Source organism: Stenella coeruleoalba, assembly GCF_951394435.1.
Source record: "Stenella coeruleoalba genome assembly, chromosome: 10".
In the NCBI taxonomy this organism is placed as follows: Eukaryota; Metazoa; Chordata; class Mammalia; order Artiodactyla; family Delphinidae; genus Stenella; species Stenella coeruleoalba.
The window spans coordinates 11,762,600-11,777,541 of NC_137156.1; the positions used below are offsets into that span (position 1 = coordinate 11,762,600).

At 42.9% G+C, this 14,942-nt stretch overlaps 1 protein-coding gene across 14 annotated transcripts in view; it reads left to right on the forward strand.

Annotated features, from left to right (window-relative positions):
- Positions 1-14,942, forward strand: part of JARID2 (jumonji and AT-rich interaction domain containing 2) — a 241,473-nt gene that overhangs the window by 138,089 nt on the left and 88,442 nt on the right. For 11 of the 14 annotated variants that reach the window (XR_013829978.1, XR_013829979.1, XM_079932713.1 and 8 more), the window contains one exon: positions 8,862-9,003. The exons of 2 other annotated variants lie outside the window; for them this stretch is intronic. Coding sequence is in view for 9 of the 12 variants with exons in the window: in XM_079932713.1 (XP_079788839.1) it covers positions 8,862-9,003 (142 nt within the window). In the remaining 3 variants the exon portion in view is untranslated. Of the gene's footprint in view, positions 1-315; positions 390-8,861; positions 9,004-14,942 lie in introns of those variants that run through there. One more of the 14 variants, XM_079932719.1, reaches the window with a different exon arrangement.

The following is a 14,942-nucleotide window of genomic DNA, read 5'->3' on the forward strand; positions in this document are numbered from 1 at the left end:
TCCTTTTTCTCATTCTAATTTACCAGGAAGGAAAAAAGCCCCAGACCCCTCCTCTTTGGTGTTAGATTCCCTCCCAGCCACATAAATAACCTCCTCTCCCTGACGCCTCCCCTCCCCCAGGCCCCTGCGCCGCTCGCCTGGCTGTCCTATTGCCGCGTGGAATCTGCACCGCCGGAATCTGCACTGCCGCCTGCTCATTACGTACAGGGGAGGATTGTTGACAAGTGCTCTGGAGCCTGCCTCGCTGCGCTCTCCCTCCCTCCCTCCTCCCTTCCTCTGTCCTTCTTCCTCTCTGTCTCTCTGCAATGATCCGGCTCTGAGGATGGCTGCTCCACGGGTCTGTCAGGTGCAGTTTTTGGTGGCTTATCTTGAGGAACCTGGGATAGAAGGTCTGTTCCTATAAATAAAATAAAAATCAAATAGCTGTAGATTTGTTTCAGGCTGCTGTGGCTTTTGTTGGAGAAATAGGCCTTTTGTGGGTTTCCCTATTGGGGTCCTGATTAAATCCATTATGGATGGCAAGGTGCCATATATATATATGAGAGTATGTAAAAAGTGTTGCGATTTGCCTAATATTAATATTCTTTCAGCTTTGGTATCCTCCCTAGGGGCAACGGTGGCTCCTGCAAAGGTACTGTGGAAATTTACAAGAGAGAATTAATGTCGCTCGTAAAGCATTAAGCTCTGTTGACCATTTTGGCCAAATCTTCAGTTTTAGGCTTGTACGAGTTTAGACCTTTCTCTGGAGATTGAACACCATCCAGCTATGGCTGGTCCCTTTATTTTATTGCCAATTTATGTGATCATTTCCCAGCATTTAAAAATAGATGTTTCATTAAAGTTAACTAGTTCATCCCCACCATAGCTTTGGTTTCCTTTATAAACAGCATGCATGGTTTTCATTTCCTGTCATACTTTCCTTCTCCACCTCTTCTTTCCTTGAAAGATGGAGGAAACTGAGGCATGTCAGCAGAGACTGAGTGATTCTAGGTTAGACCTTAAAGCTTTGAACTTTGAGTGCTCTCATTTCTGCTTCCATATTTTGTGCATTGATCCATGTTTGTATTACTAAATAGAGACACAGGTGAGTTTTAGCAGCCATCAATTTTAGGTGCCTCAAATCTTTGCAGATTGTGTGGCCGCGTTCCTGGAGTTCTGCTTTCTGTACTGTTTCCTTTAGATTTCAGCACGGGAACGAAGGCGGCTTTGGGAGGCTGTAGGCCTCTCTGAGCTTGCTTGCTGCCAGCAGGTTTTTTTTTTTTTCTTTTGGACTTTGAATAGCCCACTTAATGCTTTACTATATTCATCTGAGAAGTGGGTGTGTAGTTGACTTGTCTGTATGTGAGGGGGGTACTGAGTGCACTGGGAAACTTATGAACAGAACAGTTGAGGACTTGCATGCAGTCCATTTTATGGGCTTAGGGAATAAAGGCAGCCAGAGAGGTTTTTTGGGGTAAGGATGTGGCTGTTTACTTCTCTGTGAATTATGATGTTAGGACACAAAGTGTTTGGAGTTGTGCCCATTTATCATTACCGACTTGTGCACAAGCTAATAACTTTATGAGATTTGTTGATTTGTGTTAAAGCCAGCTTTGTTTAACTTTGTAGAGACTTGCTAATACTGGAGAACCGGTTTTTTTTGGTAACTTACTTTTGGTGGGGTAAATGTAATATGAAACTTTAGAGATAACTCTCTCTCTGTCTCTCTCTCTCCCCCTCTCCCTCCTTCCATACACACACTCTCACACACCTACACTCACAACCACACACACACACACTTCAATTATTTACAGGTAGAATGTCACTATCTGGGAACATGCACCGCATATGGAAAATGTCCCCTTGAGAAGCACAAATTCCATGATTTATAAAACCAGATTTTGGCATGTCAGCTTATCTGAACAGAAGACTTTGGACATGCTGGTCTTGTTTGTCTATCTAAAAGAATTTCTATAAAAATGCGCAGGGTTCCTGTCCACTGTGTCTGCCTCTTAAGTTCCCGGGCTCCGCAGTAAGTGGTCCATTGTTCTGCAGCTCATTTCCACACCAGCCTAAGCACAACATCGACTTTAATCACTTCTGTATGTGGAAAGCAGTTTTCGACCTCTGGGGGGCTCGGAACTGGGCCGCCTGTCCAGCAAATACTTTTACTTACCTGATAGAGACTTGAGTTTCATGTTTTAGGGGATTCCAAGATGCGTGCTTTTGATGGACGGTCATAATTAGGTTGACTGGTTTGCCAGCATAAGGTACTGGGATGGGGCATGGACCTAGAGGAGGTACGACGTGGGATAGAGGGTTTAGGGTAATTGGATTTAGGTAGAACTTCTCATTGTAGAGCAATGTGGGTGCTTATATTTTAGTAATCACTACTGCTCAAGCTACTGTATCTGTTCTGATCGTTATAAAAATCATGTCAAGGATGAAGAATGGGAGGATGCGGGAGAGTATAGGGAGGAAGTGCCTTTGCACCAAAGCAGCAGAGGAGTTGTGGTAAAATGCACAGCGCGTTTTGCTCACTGTTGTCATCATCAGCGTTTCAGCAGCTTCTGGGCCCATCCAGAAATCTTTCCTAGAGATTATGGATCCTTCCCATGGAGGGATTTTGTATCCAGTGAAGTTCCGCTGTGGCTCTTTGGTGGTCGTTGTTGGAGCCTCTCCATGAGGAGTGTTTTCTCTCCTTGTGTAACTCCTGGTCAGGACGTGGGGAGGAGAGGTCTTTTGTCTCTTGTTGGTGCTGACCCATTTGGGGTTTAGTAAGAGCAGCGATCTGGTCCCTCTCCCTGTGTGTACTTGTGACCTGTCTGCTGGCTTGTTCCTTTGTGCCTCGAGGTGAGGAAGTGCTTCCTGGGCTAGGGTTCTGTTTGTCTCTTCCTGTTCGTGTCTCTTGAATTTAGTCATTTGCGTGATTCTGAAATAGGAGGAAAGGATGAGGTCAGACATTTTCCTTGCCTGCCCAGTGGCCCAACTTTTCCATGTTATTATCACTGCGTCAGATTTTTTTCTAACATCTGTTCTCAAAAAATCAAGCATGCAAAAGAAGGTTTAGATTACCCAAGAAGGTTTTGTGGGGAAAAAGTCTGGTGGTGGTGAAGGGCTTGTAGGGGATTGTCTGTCTGTCTGTCTATCTACTATCTACTTTCTGGGTGTTAAACTAACAAAAACCTGTGTTGCCCTGTGTCTTGAGGGCTCCTTTGAGGGTTTGTTGGGGCTATGTTTGGACCCCGTTTTCTTGGCTGGAGTGAGAAATCTGCACAGCTGATTTGAGAGCAGACAAAGGGGAGCCCTAGTCTGCCAGGGGCCATCCCCTCGAGGGAAAGGGATAATTATTTTCCATAAGCTGAGGTATTAAACCACGCTCACTTGTGTTTCGTTGACCATGAGTGTGGCAGTGACATCGTGCCTCACGACTGTTATTTGTTCTCAGCCACCTTAGCGTTCTGAGACGGGAAAGGGTGTCAGTGGACCGGCCTGGGCTTAGCTTTGCGGACCCTTCTGCACTGCTCACCCCCTTTCCTGGACCCTGCAATCGATCCAGAAGCTCAGCTGCTGACCCGAGTATGTACAGTTGGGTTTAAACTACATATTCATGTTGACCCCGTGAAGCTGGCCCGAGCCAGAATTTCCCTGGCATCCACATGCAAAAAGCAAACAATCCAATTTTTCTTTCAAAATTTGAGTGAAAATAGGCTTTATTTTCTACTAGTAGTGGCAGCAAACTTGACATTCTGAATACCTCAGAGAGGGTCCTACCTCAACCAAGGGGCTGCTTTGATAATTTTTCTCTCAACTCAAAGTGCAGCAGCCAGCCACCTCCATCCTCCAACACACACACACACACACACACACACACACACACACACACACACACACACACACACACACACACACACACACACACACTGCAGCCACAAATGAAAGCTCTCTTTGGATGCTTGACTGTTTAATATGTAATGTGATACCTTGTCTCGCGGTGACAGGGTGACAGACGGGCATTGGCTCTATAATACAGAATTACCTTTTGTGCATCTCTTCTACAACAAAGCCAGATACACGGACTCTCCCTAATATGCTAATACGTTTGGTTGCTCCAGATGTTTTGGAAGCTCGGGAACAGCTTCAAAGGTCCCCTTGTTTTCCTTTCTCTTTAACCCTTCTTTTGTGAAATAAGGGCATTAGATTTTCCTTCAGTTTTGTATTCCACCACGTACGTGTAGCTGATGGGAGGACTGGCGAAACTTCTTTGTGTCTAAAACAGAAAATTGTAAGCACTGCCCATTCTCGTCCCCCTTTTCAGATGTTAGGAAAGAATTTCCTTCTCTGTGCACATTTCTGTTCTGAAATCTGTAGCTCTCATCATCACTTAGCTGAAGGACTCTTTGGCCTCATTTGTGTTTTAAATTTCCCAGCCCCCCTTATGTTAAGGCCAGGGTGAGATGTTCATGCACATCTCCAGCCCCCCCGGAACAGGACTGCTCCTTCCTCTTTGCTGCTGCCGCTCCAGGCTTAGGAAGAACCAGTTCGGGTATGTTGCCTTGAAAGCCTTTTAGTTGCTTACTCATTTGGGAGATGAGGGTCCAGAGCTCCTGAATTTTGTTTCCTTGGGGTTCTCAGCTCGTGAGCATGGGCACTGCCCTTGTGGTGGCCTGTGGCACGCCGCCCCGTCAGCTGACGGTGACTCGCCGAGCGCTGCCTTTACCGCAGTGATTTGGAATTTCCAGCTCATATTTATTGCTCTTGTGAAAGACAATGGATGTGGTTTAATTTAAGTTCAACCTACTGAATATTAATAGAGGAGAACGAATGCTCGTGTGGGGAGGCGGTCTTTGGGCCATCGCGTCTCCTCTGTTTAACCTCCTTCCCCCGACAAAGGTTTGTGTTGATGGTGGGCTTGGGCGAGGGTGGGAAGATAAAGCCCGTTGGTGTGTTTGGAGGAGAGGATGCCGTTTGATTATTTCTCATTGACTAAAAATAATGTAAAAGATCGGTGGCAGGGCTTTGTTCCGTAGGGGAAAGGAAAGGCAGTACTCATTGGCTTGTCTGATGGTCTGATAACGGCTCTTCTGCCCCGTGGTGTCGTGTTCCATCTTGCTGACCTGGCTTTTCTGGACTGGGCACGTGGTACGAGTTGGATGAAAACGTTCAAAATGAAATAGGGTAGCCAGTCCACTGGAGATGTGAATAAGGGGGTGGGCGGTGTGCAGAAAAGAAAAAAGCCCAGGTTTATCCAACCATGGAGACTGTCTAACTACAAATAAATGTACATTTTCTCTGTGCTGATGTCAGGAGGGGGGTACTCAAATTGAAACAGTTATACGCAGAACAAGTCACCCCCCCCCCCCCCCCCCCAGTAAAGGCTGGAAACAGCTGAGGTCTTCTAGTTCACAGAACAGGCAAGCAGTCCCTTTGTGTGGGCCCCTTTTTCCTGATCTGGAAAGTGAATGACAGCCCATCTGTCTCGTAGTTCAGGTAACAGACATTGTTAATCCTTGGAATGGAGGCATCTTTGGTGTTCTTTGAAGATATTAGTCTGATGAGGGCTTGGGACTGTGGACTCAGCACTTTGATTCCTTTTAATGGAGCTCAGTCATGCCTTAGTGTTTCAGAGCATTCTCATCCTTTTGCCTGACATTGAGCTCACATACAGTCAATTAAAATTCCCCCTTTTCATGTAAAACTTGATAATCCAGTTTCCCCGAATTTGTGCTTGGGCAGTTGGTTTCTTTTTTTTTTGGAGAAAAGAAACATTATATCCTTGTTCTAGACTGATGCCTCTTAGATATGAACACTTTTTTTCCATCATGCGTTACTTTTTAACTGTATTTGTCATTAGCAGGGTCTGATAGCTGTGTGATAAGTTTTAAGCAGCCTTACTTCCTTTCACAAAATTAATGATCCAAGGTGGAAGAATGCCCCAGCAGAACTTTGGTTTTGGGCGCCTTACTGTGAGTGAACTTTGGATTTGGGTGCCCTAACGTGAGTTGTATTATGATAGATTGTACAAACATAATTCCTGAGATCTAGTGCACACTTGCCCAGAGCTTTATAGTGTCTTAGGGCAATTAGATCTCTTACTGGCTTGAATCTTGCTTCCCCCTGCAATAGTGGATCTCAAGATGTGGCCCCTAGACCAGCCAAAGCAGAACCAGCATCATCTGGAAATTTGTTAGAAGAGGACACACTGGGGTTATGCCCAGGGCGTAAGTTTGAGGGTCACTACTCTTTACAGTCTACAGAGGTTCTTTTTGTCAGAATGACAAGGGTAGAGCTGTCATTGAATAGCTGAACTTTTCTCTGCTAATTCATTCCTTCACTTACTCACTCATTCACTCATGAGCTGCTTGCTCCCTCAGGAGATGCTTGAGATCTTGTTATGTGCATACCAGAGGGGACAGCAAGTGCTTCTTCCTCAGGTTCACCGAGCAGCGCCTGCTGGCCCTTCTGTTTTCCTCCTTGTTCCAAACACAGCTTCAGACAACCACCTCTTCTTCCTCCTTCACTGTCACCAGCACCACCACTGTTTTTGTTTTGTTTTTGTTTTTTAGGTGTATTGCACATACCAGCTTTGCTCTCCTCGTTTTGCTGTTGCAGGTTTGCTTGCTGGCTCCAGTGATTCGTATTCACTGCCCTCCCCTATTGGTTACCCTGCAAGTGCAAGATTTCTTCTTTGTACCTACTACTAACTGATACATACAGGAGTATCGCCTCTCACTACTAAAATTTAGGCTTTGTTGGATTTTGCCTGTATCCCCCGTGCCCTGGCATATGGTGGGTGCTAAAAAATGAAGTTATATTTCCTTCCTCCTTTCTTGCTTTATTCTCCTTTAAGTCCTTACATACTATTGAAAAATTTGAATTCAACCAAGAGTACACTTTTATTTTAGAGATAATCCCCCTTAAAAATTAGTTTTATATATGGTTCCATAACCAGAATTTTTATTTTGAATTTACCATCCTTTTCAAGTGTGGTAATTCATCCATTAGCGCCTTTTTTACACGTGACTTATATTATGTCCCTGGGCTAGTTTCCTAATCTGCGTTTATAAGTATGGTCTGTATCTTCCTACTATTTGGTGGGCTGCTGCGTGGTCATCCCCCCCCCGCCCATGACATTGCTGCAGTGTGCTAATTTAGTGCTGGTCAATAGAGATGTTACTTCAACCACATATGTAGTGTTAGTTTTCTAGAGCTGCATTACAAAATTTTAAAGAAGCAGGTAAGACTAATTTAAGTGTATTTGACGTAACCTAATAATACATCCGGAATATTTCAAGAATTAATATCAAATTATTAAAGAAATGTTAGTTATAGTGAGTTTTAGATAAGGTTAAATAAAAGTAATAGTTCATCTTCTTACTCACATAGCCATATTTCAAATGCTCAGTAGCTCCCTGTGACTAGCGGTTACCGTAATGGATAGCACTGCTCTCATCTTTGAAATGTTGGCCACACTTCAACCCTTAGACTCATAGATTTCCCTGCAATTATGTCTCCTGTTTGCCTCACAGTGCAAACGCCCCACATTTTCTGTTTCTCTGGGAAGTTGCCTAGTGTTTTCACTTCCATATTGTAGTCATGACTCCCAAAGCCACAAGTCTGAGTGACAGCCATGGGATTTTATTTACTGCATTGTATTAGATTTCCAGCGTTATGTTATTACTCATACCCTGAAATGATGTAAAAATAGATAACTGGGGAAATGCATGCGTAAACAGGCTAAGTCCCAGGGTTTTGTTGCAGTATACTGTGTTCTTCCAGAAAATCTTACCCAATATGTAGAATATTGTGTTCTATATAGTGTTTACTGCAACTAATAGGAACCACTCTTTAAGTGCTTCAACCAAAAAGGGATTTAATACAGGGACGTAAGTGCTTACAAACTTGCTGGAAGGGTTGGGAGAACAAAAATCAAGGGCCACCCTGCCCTTTTGGCTTCACTTAAAAGCCAAACACCGTGGCTGTGAAAATGCAGACACTTGCTAGCATTTCTGCTGATGCCCAGAGGCTGGTGACTAGACAGTGGAACTGGGGGCCGGTGGCTGTGGACACTTGTGTGGGTACAAGCCCCCCGTTGGTAGAACCTAAATCGTATCCAGAACCCTAGATGCAAGGACATCTGAATGCTAGAAGACCAGGCTTTTATTCAGCTGTGACCCGTTGGCTGGTGGCTCAGCAGCTTCTATGTCACTTCGCGTAGCCCTTTTCCCAGTCTGGGTTACTAGTGGCTCATCCTGGGGCCACCAGACTCCCTCTTCCGCATGGTACCGTGTATGGAGTCGTGGAGAATCCTTATCCTCTGAGACAATCAGATTCCAATACAGTGACTCTGATACAGTGGATTGCTATGAAGAGCAAGTTGTACAGTCAGACCTCTAGTTAGGGACTGATATATGGCCACAAGGTAATGATTGATGCTTTTTCTTGGGTGGCAGGTACTGGTTCCTGAAGGCAATTCCAAAAAGGATTTCAGTGTTTCTAGAGTAAATATTTAGCCCTGGAAGGGTAACTAGTTTGAATCGGTAATACGTGAAGTTTGTTTCTTCCTTTCCACTCCCCAGCCCTGAAAGGCGTTGATGCACTTCAGAAAGGATGCTGTAGTGCATTATTACAATCACACATTTCTGCTTGACTTTCTTACTGCGGTAGTTATTTCTTTGGTAGGCATTTCACTCTCGTGTAAGGTCTAAAGTAGGATGAGGTGGGACTTTTCCCCCTCCATTCACAAGGGATGTGTACCTTCTAATTCTCTTCTATCCAGATTCTTGTCTGCCCATATCAGCCACTGTGTAGGGTTAACTGTGGTAAAGTGCTGCTTCCTGATGTCATGTATTGAAGTGTTTGTCCCCTTTTTTCACCTGTAGGGCTCCTTGGTAATGGCCAGTCTAAGGGATTAGGACCAGCATCAGAACAGTCAGAGAATGAGAAGGACGATGCATCCCAAGTGTCCTCAACTAGCAACGATGTTAGTTCTTCAGATTTTGAAGAAGGGCCGTCGAGGAAAAGGTTAGTACCCAAGGCTGAAAATATTGCTGCCTTAAACCAGGGACTTCACACTAGGTGCCAGTTTTGTCCGCGTGGGGACAAACTTGGGCCCACTCACCCAATCTCCTGATTTTTTCATAGAGGAGCCAGAATTCTGGAGTTTTGTATCAGATATCCTGGTTTCTAAATATTGTCCACTAATTATTATTAGAGATGAATAAAGCAAAAAAATGCTGTGGACCAGAAGAAAACACTTTCCTGCCATAAAAATTGGCCAAAGAGTTGCCAACTTGTAATTCCTGTCTTTGCTGTTCATTTTAATTGATTTTCATCAGTTGTATTCTTGAGTATATTAGATGGTATTTCACCATTTCTAAAGAGATGTTTCTAAAAATTTGAAGAATTAAATGTGGCGTTTCTGAAAAATTTTTCCCCTTGTCAGGAAAGCAAAATCCACTTGGTGTTAACCAAGTTAGTAGGTGTGAAATCGGTTCTTAAAATTAATTTACCAGCAGGTTTTAAATTTTTTTAAATGACTTTCCTAAATAAGCTTTAGATAGCTTGATCAGGAAGTTGGCTATGGTAGTTTGATAAGAGTTGTGGCTTCATGGTCAGACAGTGACATTATATAATAACGCTTTTAATTGGGTGTTTTAAAAACCCTTTGTTAGTTATCAGCCTTATTTCACGCCTTGTGTTGTCTGCGCGGACCGCCACCTCCCTTAGAGTTTATATTTCATTTCATTCCTTTTCTGCTCTCATACTCAGTGTTTTCCTGGATGACAAGATTAATTACTTTTTCTTAGAATCTGTTTTTTGGAGAGGTTTGGGAAAGGGGGGAAAATAACTCCTGGTCTGGACTTCGTTGTTTGCCCTTTCTATATACAGAATTACAGTTACTTTTCAGAAACCATCTAGTTGTGTATATCTAATGAAGAACTGAATATGGTGGCAAATTAAGAGGAAGGGAGAAGAGTGGCCATGTGTGGATACTTAAAATCCTTAACAGAACTGTACTTTAGATCTGAAATTTGAGATGCATAGCTCCAAGCCTTTATTTTCCTCTGTCACACAGTGTCTTCAGTTAGAATACCCATGGTATAGAGTCTGTATTAACTTCCATCCTCTTTTTCCCTCAATCCTCGGCACTGTGTCTTAGAAGGTGTCATTGGATTTGTTAGTACAATTAGCACGCGTATGTAAGGAGTATCTCTGCCAGTGTACTGGACTTTGTATGTTACTCTATTTAAAAACATTTGGCTGGGTGTCTCAGTGTAAGCCTTTAATGTTTCAGATGCTCTGTGACAAACATTCGCTCTGCCCCAGTTTGAAAAGTGCACCGTCACAAGAGGGAGAGTTAAAGGGTGTGTAAGAAAAACCACATTAGTAAACATGCTGGAATGTGTAATAATACTGTCCATGTTTCCAAACATGGGTGGGGGGGTCATGCATCATCTTTCATCTGTTTTTGAGGAACAAAAGTCTGTGACTGTGGTTGGAAATGACAGTACCCGTCCTTCAGCTACATGGCCGTCCATCACCCTCACCTCTGGTGAGGTCGGTCAGCATGGGGGTATGATGACAAAGGCCATTAGGCTTCATTCTCGTGGGGTGGGTGTGGGGAGCCCTTTGTCCCTGGCTCCTAGCGCCTTTCTCAGATGGCAGTGCTGCCGCCTTCCTCTTTGCACGGGACTGTGGTCCTGTGTGGCAGCTGTGTGCAAATCAGTCAATTAACTTTAATTCTCCAGGGCAGTGAAAAAGAGAAACTTTGTTTAGGGGAACTTAGGGAAAACTTAACGCATTGCTAATCTGCTTTAATTATTAGTGTGCCAAGTACCTTGTTTTACTGAATTACGGATTCATGACAGCATTTTGGGGAGTTACGATCACAGCCTACTATCAGGGACATATAGTGTAGATTAAGGTTTTGACAGGTTAGGCTAGATTTAGGGCTGCTCTGGGGTGGCCTGCGTTGCAGAAAGGGGCTACACTACCCATCCGTAAACTACGGTAGTGTAGTTAGGGCATAAATGTCTTGAAGTGTTGCAGGGTACATAGCAAATAGAAAATAATAACTTTTAATAATTTTTGGCTTATTTTGATTCCTTGTTGGTATTTAGCATAAACGTTTAGTGTAAATTCTATGGTATGAGCCCTGCCTTGTAAGGGTATGAACTGGAATCTGAATTCCTGGAGCTTTGTCAGTTACCGTCAGACTTCAGTGCTCAACCTTCCTTCATGTTACATGTAACGTACCTTTTCTAAGAAGCTGACGAGTGTGCTGTCTCTGCTGATTCCAAGCCAAGCCCAGAGTAACTACCTAAAGTGGTGATTTTGAAATGTCGCTGAAGCGACATTGAACTGATTGTTGACTAGATCTTACTCTTTATCTAGCGTCTAAAATGCCCATAAATATGCACGAGAAGAGCATGTTTTATGATGCACCACTTGCATTCTCTTTTGGCATTTAGACTTTCTATGTGAGAACACTGAGTCCTAAAATTCCAGTCATGATTTATGTATTTGTTTTGGAAAATGCTCTCTCTCTCACCCTCTCTCTCACTCTCTCTCTCTCTCTCACTCTCTCTCTCTCTCTCTCACTCTCTCTCCCTCTCCCTCTCCCTCTCCCTCTCCCTCTCCCTCTCCCTCTCCCTCTCCCCTCCCCCCTCTCCCTTTAGAATGATACGAATTGCTAGCTATTTTTGTACAGTTAATTGCTCTTTCTAGGTGCATGTTTTTAGGATCACCAGTTAATATGCCTTTGTCTTGGTGGGGGAGGGAAAGAAAGGGAATTTATGTGTTTGACTTCCTTAAGAAAAATTGAAATCTGATGTGTAGACTATGCCAACCTCAGTTTAGACCTTGCCCTGAATTTCCAGCCTGCAAGTTGAAGCAATTCCATTTTCTGATTGATGCTTGTAACACATTTCTTAAGTCTTTAGTCAAAACATCCCATGTGTTTACACTGTGTTATTTTTCTACCGGAAACCCCCATAGCTATGTTTGGTCCTATGTACTTGCTGCCATTGGTTTTACTTAAGTTGGGGATCTTTTTGGTACATAGGAAGCAGTAGAATCCAGAGTTCCATAGGATTTATTTTTCTTGATTGAGGCAAAAATAAAAGGTATTTCTTTACCTAGTCATTAAAAGGTCATCATCTGAAGTCACTCTTTGTAAAAGGAAAAGCCAACCTTTCTAGAAGCTCTTTGCCTGTTTGATGGACAGGGCAGCCCAGCCATTGAAGATCTGAAGGACTTGGCACTGGTGGGAGTTCCTAGGCATTGGTTTTCTTTTTCTTTTGATCCCTGTGGTAGGTGAGTTTAATAAATAATTTAAAAAATCATACATTAATTAGTTCTTACTGTTTAGAATGGAAACATTGTAGAGGTTTTCCACCTTTAATCATGCCATGCCTAGCTCCTTACCCTCCCCCCCTTATATTGCTCATCCCATGATACTTGGTTATTGTAAAATTTGTTTCCTGCAAGAAGTATCTGAGGATTTTTAGAAACCAGAATGGACCAGTTTTGTCAGTCATGTGTGGATAGACTGTGAGAAACTTGGGAATGATGGTTATGATCAGGATAAGGGATTATGTGTTTGGCTGGTGGAAAGAAGGTGTACAAAGAAGTTGGTGAAATGGTATACTTTCAGGTGTAAGTGCATGGGAGATCCAAAATGCATGGTCCTTCAGGGGTCACTGGCCTTGGCCACTCAGATATCTAGCAGAATTAAGTGTTGTATGTACTTATTTTATCTTTGGATGGGTGGTAGTTCTCAGGGACGTGTCATGGGCACCTTGTGGTTAAGAATATGGGCTGGAGCCAGACCGTGTGGCCTCTTCTGGCTCAGCTGTCTGTTATGTGTTCTTGGCACGTTCTGTAACATCACGGGCCTCGGTGTTCTCACCTGTAAAATGTCTGTGACAGTAGTAACCACCTCATGGGGGGTTTTGTGTCCTAGGCAGATTGATTCATGAGGAGCTCCCAGGTATATAATGAGGACTCCGTGTGAGATATTACCGTTAGCCGTCATCAGCGTGTATGACACATGAATTGCTACATGGGGACATGCACATTCACTGAAGACTTCTCAAATGTGATTTTGATTTATGCAAATTGTGATTTATATCTTTTCTCCATGGCGCCGCCCTCACCGCCATCCATGGGCGGATGGAAAAGCGTGGGCCTGTGTCCCTCTTTTTTTTTTTTTTTTTTTCCCTCTTTTTTTTTGAAGTTTGCTGAGTCACGGGAAGGACCCTAATGGTGTGGAGTGTGAATTCTTCCACAAAGCTTCTTGTGACCAGGTATTTGCTTGCAAGGAGCAGGTGTGAGTGGGGTGAGGTTGTAGTTTGTGAAGATGCTATCTGGGCTATTCACATGTAAGTCACACCTAAGCCCTTGGGGGGGTGGCCCCTATTTTACTAGTACTTAATAGTAAGATCCCTGACACACTTTTAAAAACAAACTCCACGAGTGTCTACTGAAGTAGTAAAAAAAAAAAATAGTGTGGACTGTGCCTCTGTAGGGATGTAAGTGTTTTCTTTTTATTAAACAAAGAGCTGCTGTATTTTAGTTATTTAAGCCTTTGGGAGTGTAAGACTTGATGGAGTTCAGACAGTCAGCCCTGCTCTAGGAGGTTGGATTTTGAATGTGGAGTGTTAGGGGTGAGGACTTGGTGTGGTTCAGGTTTTGGATATGAATACATGTTGAGATGATGAGAATTCTCCCAGGCTTTTAATAGGCATCCCTTTTTCAGCTGAATTGTCAAATATTACTGTTTTCCTTATTATTTCTGTTCCGAGGTACTACGTTGACATGCAGTAGTTTGCTACCTCCAAGTTTGGAAAGAAGATAGGCCCTTCAAATGCATAGGATTCTTACTGGGCAGCACGCAGTGTTAGAAATTGGAGTTATTCAACGTCACCATCCTTAGGAATTAGAATTTTAAAAGCCTAAAGAGTTTTTACATATCTGTGTAACAAAATGCATTTGTAGGATAGTTTAATGTTAAATGCACTATTGAATTCAGAGCTATTTTGACTGAAACATACTCTCTACCTACAGGAAGTAAAAAAGGTGCAAAACTGATGAACTGAATATTATGTGGCACCTTTAATAACCACAGAAAATAACTGTAGAGTTACATAAATGTAAAAAATGTACACCTAGCTGTGTCTAGCCCATCTGCTCTTTTAATTTACCCACACAGCTGTCACTTCTGGTGCTCTTCATTCCTTCCTTTAGATCTATGTGGCTTTCTGGTATCATTTTCCTTTTGATTTTGCTTGTAGGACTTTAACATTTCCAATTTCTGCTGGTGTTGGATGATTCTTTTAGGTTTTTTATATCTGATAAGGTCTTTATTTCACCCTGATTAAAAAAGAATCTTCTTATTAGGGTTGTAGAATCACATGCAGTTGTGAGAAATTCACATTCAGTTTTGGAAGATATTTTTGCTGGGTATAGAATTGTAGGTTAATAGTTCCTCCTCCTCCACTCCCCCATGGAGGTTGTTAAAGGTACTGCTCCACCATCTCCTGGCTTGCAGTGTATCTGGCAAGACATCTGCTTCTAAAGCTTTAAAAAATCTATCATACAATATGCTTTCATATAGGTTTCTTAGATTCTTGTGTTTGGGCTTCATAGAGCTTCTCAGTTTTGTAGATTTCATCAATTTGGGAAAGATTCGAACCGTTATTTCTGCAGGTATATTTTGCATGCGTTCCTCCCCCTGCCCTGTAGGGATTTCAGGTGCACGTATATCAAGGTGTTCCAAGTTGTTCCGCAGCTCATGAATACTCTGTTCATTTTATTCCAGTCTTTTTTTTTTCTCTGTTTCATTGTAGATAGTTTCTACCTAATATCTGCAGACATATAGTTTTCGCTTCAGACATTGTTGTCTTTAGTCTCTAGACGTCTCTAGATTTTTTCATAATCTTTAGTGTCTCCCCTAATAT